The following is a 3704-nucleotide window of genomic DNA, read 5'->3' on the forward strand; positions in this document are numbered from 1 at the left end:
ATATATATATATATATATATATAATTATCCCTAATACATTCTCGGTTGTTTGGTAATACAAATGAGCTGGTATTAAAAACAACGAAGTGAAAACAATTTCAAAACTCACAGCATTTCTTCCACAGTCAGTTCCATGGACTGCTGGTTGTTCTCTGGTGAATATGTACTTCCGTTTCTCATCATAACAACACAAATGGTGACACTGAAATTCACTGACCTACACAGTAGAAAACAGCATAAAAGTTTGCATGCATGTCTAGTATTCATTAAATATGATAGCTTAACTTGACTGTTTTTTATTTATGCAGAGGATAACTGTGAGTAACATTTCTCTGTCATTAAGATACTTTTTGATGCTTATCCCTGTACCCTTCCCTGACATTTTCTAATGTCCAGGTTTCATGCTGGCATCGGTTGGCTTGTTTGATAGGGTTCAATGTGCCCCAAAAACTGCACTCTATTCTTTTCTCTATACTCTGGCATAATTTCTACAGCCAGATGCCCTTCCCAATACCAACCATTTTACAGTGTGTACTGGGTGCTTTTTCTGTGTCACCAGCTCCAGTGATGTTGCTATGCAACTTGCATGACTTTGATAATAATAATTTTTTTGTCACTAATGGACTGGACAAAGCTAGGCTTTGCTGAGGAGGTTTAACAAGACCGAAATGTGTACAGAGTTGTCCATAATTGCTTAAATCAATTATAGTATCAACAGCCAATAAGCTAATTGCTTCTTCTCTCCACCTCAAGTATCATTAATTTTTATTAATTAATATTTTATATTAAAAAGAGAATTTTTTTAAAATTCATTTTCTAGACCGTGGTCATGCTAGGGCACCACCCTTAGGAAGTATTTTTTGCTCCTTTTCCTCAGCTGATTACATCAACTCTTTTAGCCCCAGAAGGATGAAAGGCAAAGCTGACCTCATTGGGATTTGAACACAGAACATAAAGGTGAGGATGGAAATACATCCAGGTACTTTGGGAACTGGAAAAAATACCCAGAATTAGACAAAATCCCTGTAAAGTGTTGGAGAAAGTAATTTTTCTTAACTGTTCGAACTCAAATTCTGCTCCTTTACCAAAAAATGTCAAAACAGGGATACTACTGCCAGGGGTCATGGCCGACAAACAAGATCAAAAATTTGAAGACAAATGGGGTTACAGTTTATTTGGTTTGATCCAATGATTCACTGCTATGCCTCACCACCCTTTTGGTCAATTCTCGATCAATTCTGCCAGTCATCATTTTATTTAGAATTGGTATTATTTATTCCATGTTGGAAGGAACAAACATTGAAGAAAATTGGAAGTTTTATAAAGAGAGGAATAACATTCTTGAAAATAACTAAATTATCAATTTACAAGTGGAAACGATAGATTTAGCTTCGTTTTATTGTTCTTACCTCACATGGTTCACCTTTTACATAATTATAACATTGATCCTTTAACTTCATTTGTTGTCCAGGTAAAACTTTGGGGTAAGGAATCGGCTCCACAGCACGATTCCACAGACAATGAGCAGCAGTTGTTCTATAATATCATAAAAAAAAACAACAACACATAAATGAGGTGTCTGTTATGTTTATTTATTTATTTTAGATCACAATCTCTTGTTCTTGTTGTTCTTGTCGCCAATTCCAGTTGCAGCCATTCTGCTACATTCCTGGGAGTTGTTCCAAAAATCAAGTATAATGAGATTAATGAGATTAGCTATTTAATGGAAGAGATGAGAGACATCCTGTCATTGCAGTCTGGATATTATGTCTGGGTCTGTGATTCTGTGATGATGGTCATTTTTGTATGGACCAAAGAGCAGAGTACATTTGTGCCAACGTCCACTTTGGTAACTATTTTCTTTATTGATCGTAAGCTGGACTGGTGGTGGGTAGCCACCTACACTATTACCATTCCAGGGTGGTGGTTACAAATCACAACCACCAAACACTATTTCTTGGAATTCTGTATTTGGATGATTTTGGTTCTTTGATTTCACACAATTCTTATGCTTAAACACTCTCTCCACATGAGTATTTGCATGTGGAAAATGAGAAGTGTTAAAGCTTCTTATAAATGACAAAATTCCGAACACTTTCCATTCACAATCGTTGGTCAACTCAAGGCAGCACTAGTGGGCATCTACTCAAGATACTGTGCAGTGAGATTGAACCGACATCTACATGGTTGCAAAGTGAATTACATGTCTGCACTCGTCTCTGACTTAATAATGATTCCTCACAACATGTGCCTGTTGTTTATCAATGAGGAATGTTATAATATACAAGTAAAGAATTCAGAATAGAAATGTGATACCAAAACTATACAAAGAATCACAGCTTCTAAAGGTTAATTATCCATCAAAGCTGCAGTATCTCTTGTTTTCTTTGAAGGTTTCACTGAACTTTAAACTTGACTGGCAATAATTTCCACCTCAAACCTGAAATATCTCTAAACTAACACCATCTTTACTACTACTTGAAGTATCAGCTCTTTATGATGGTAAACTACAGAAAATGACTTCTACTCCTAAAAAAAAACAAAAAAAACATTGGTACTTATGTAATTCTACAAGTGTAGAGAAGGATCTACTTACCTTAAGAATTCTTTAAACTTTTTTATTGAGCATGTTGAAAATCTGTGTGCCTTAATTGGGTCAGATCTGTTGTAACTCATGAGGTAGCCAGAATTGGTTGTGCACATTTCAGCACCAGATTCTCCATCATGTGGGGCACCAAGCCTAAAAATCCAAGGATTGGTTCAATTAATTAAATTCTAATCTCTGCATATTGCATAGATTGAAATGTCAGTTTGGAGTATCTTTCAGGGTAGTTTTCACCCTGGGTAGATAACTGACTGTTTTTGCTTTAACTCAACATTTGGCAGTATTAACAACCATATCGTTTACAGCTGATATCAAAACTCTAAACATACTGCTTTAATGTAACAACAAGCTTTATTAATACACAACTTCTGTATAAAACCTGGAATATTTATTTCATCAAACGAAACTCTTGGTTTAAATGTATTTATTTATGTCACCCCATATTCTTAATGTAAGAAATACCTCCTCCACTCCATCAAATAACAAACTATTTTCATAGAACTTCACTAAAATGTTAGGAAAGGTTACAGGAAACATCAAAGGAGCCTCTTAGTGGTTTTTTGACATGCTAGAAATAACAACCAAATCTCCTTAAAAATCACATCATTAAGTGAAGGACACATAGAATAGTGTAGTGCTAGATAGACTGTTTAAATAAAGATGAGATTGTCATATCTGGAATTTCTTTCATCATGGGTCTGTTCAGTTTGGACTGACCTGGGGTTAAATAGCAACATAGCAGTAACAGGAGCCATAGATGGTTTAAAATCTATGCGGATTTTAAACGTGTCAGAATGAGGAACCAAATTTCAAATAACATAAAAATAGGAAAAAGATATTAGAAAATGTATTTGTTTGAATGATAGAATGGTCCTGGCTGGAACACTTTTGATCATAGATCTGCTCCTGTGGGGACTAACCTGGGGTTAAACAACACTTTCCAGTAAACTCTTCTGCATTCCAACAACTTCTACAGATCTCTTGAAATATTCCTCTACGTTTTAAGACCAACGTTTTTACATTCTTTTCTATGTTTTTCTCTTTCTCTTATAGTTTACACTGACCTTACACACACACATATAAATATGTCTATATATAT

At 35.0% G+C, this 3704-nt stretch overlaps 1 protein-coding gene across 1 annotated transcript in view; it reads right to left on the bottom strand.

Moving 5' to 3' along the window:
• The window catches only part of LOC106871434 (uncharacterized), a 20923-nt gene that overhangs the window by 888 nt on the left and 16331 nt on the right, over positions 1 to 3704 (bottom strand). Inside the window, exons 10-12 of the mRNA XM_014917886.2 lie at positions 2597 to 2740; positions 1410 to 1536; positions 110 to 217 (exon numbers count right to left, since the gene is read on the bottom strand). Coding sequence (XP_014773372.1) covers positions 110 to 217; positions 1410 to 1536; positions 2597 to 2740 — 379 coding nt within the window. The remainder of the gene's footprint in view (positions 1 to 109; positions 218 to 1409; positions 1537 to 2596; positions 2741 to 3704) is intronic.

The sequence above is a fragment of the Octopus bimaculoides genome, chromosome 13, assembly GCF_001194135.2.
Source record: "Octopus bimaculoides isolate UCB-OBI-ISO-001 chromosome 13, ASM119413v2, whole genome shotgun sequence".
NCBI lineage: Eukaryota > Metazoa > Mollusca > Cephalopoda > Octopoda > Octopodidae > Octopus > Octopus bimaculoides.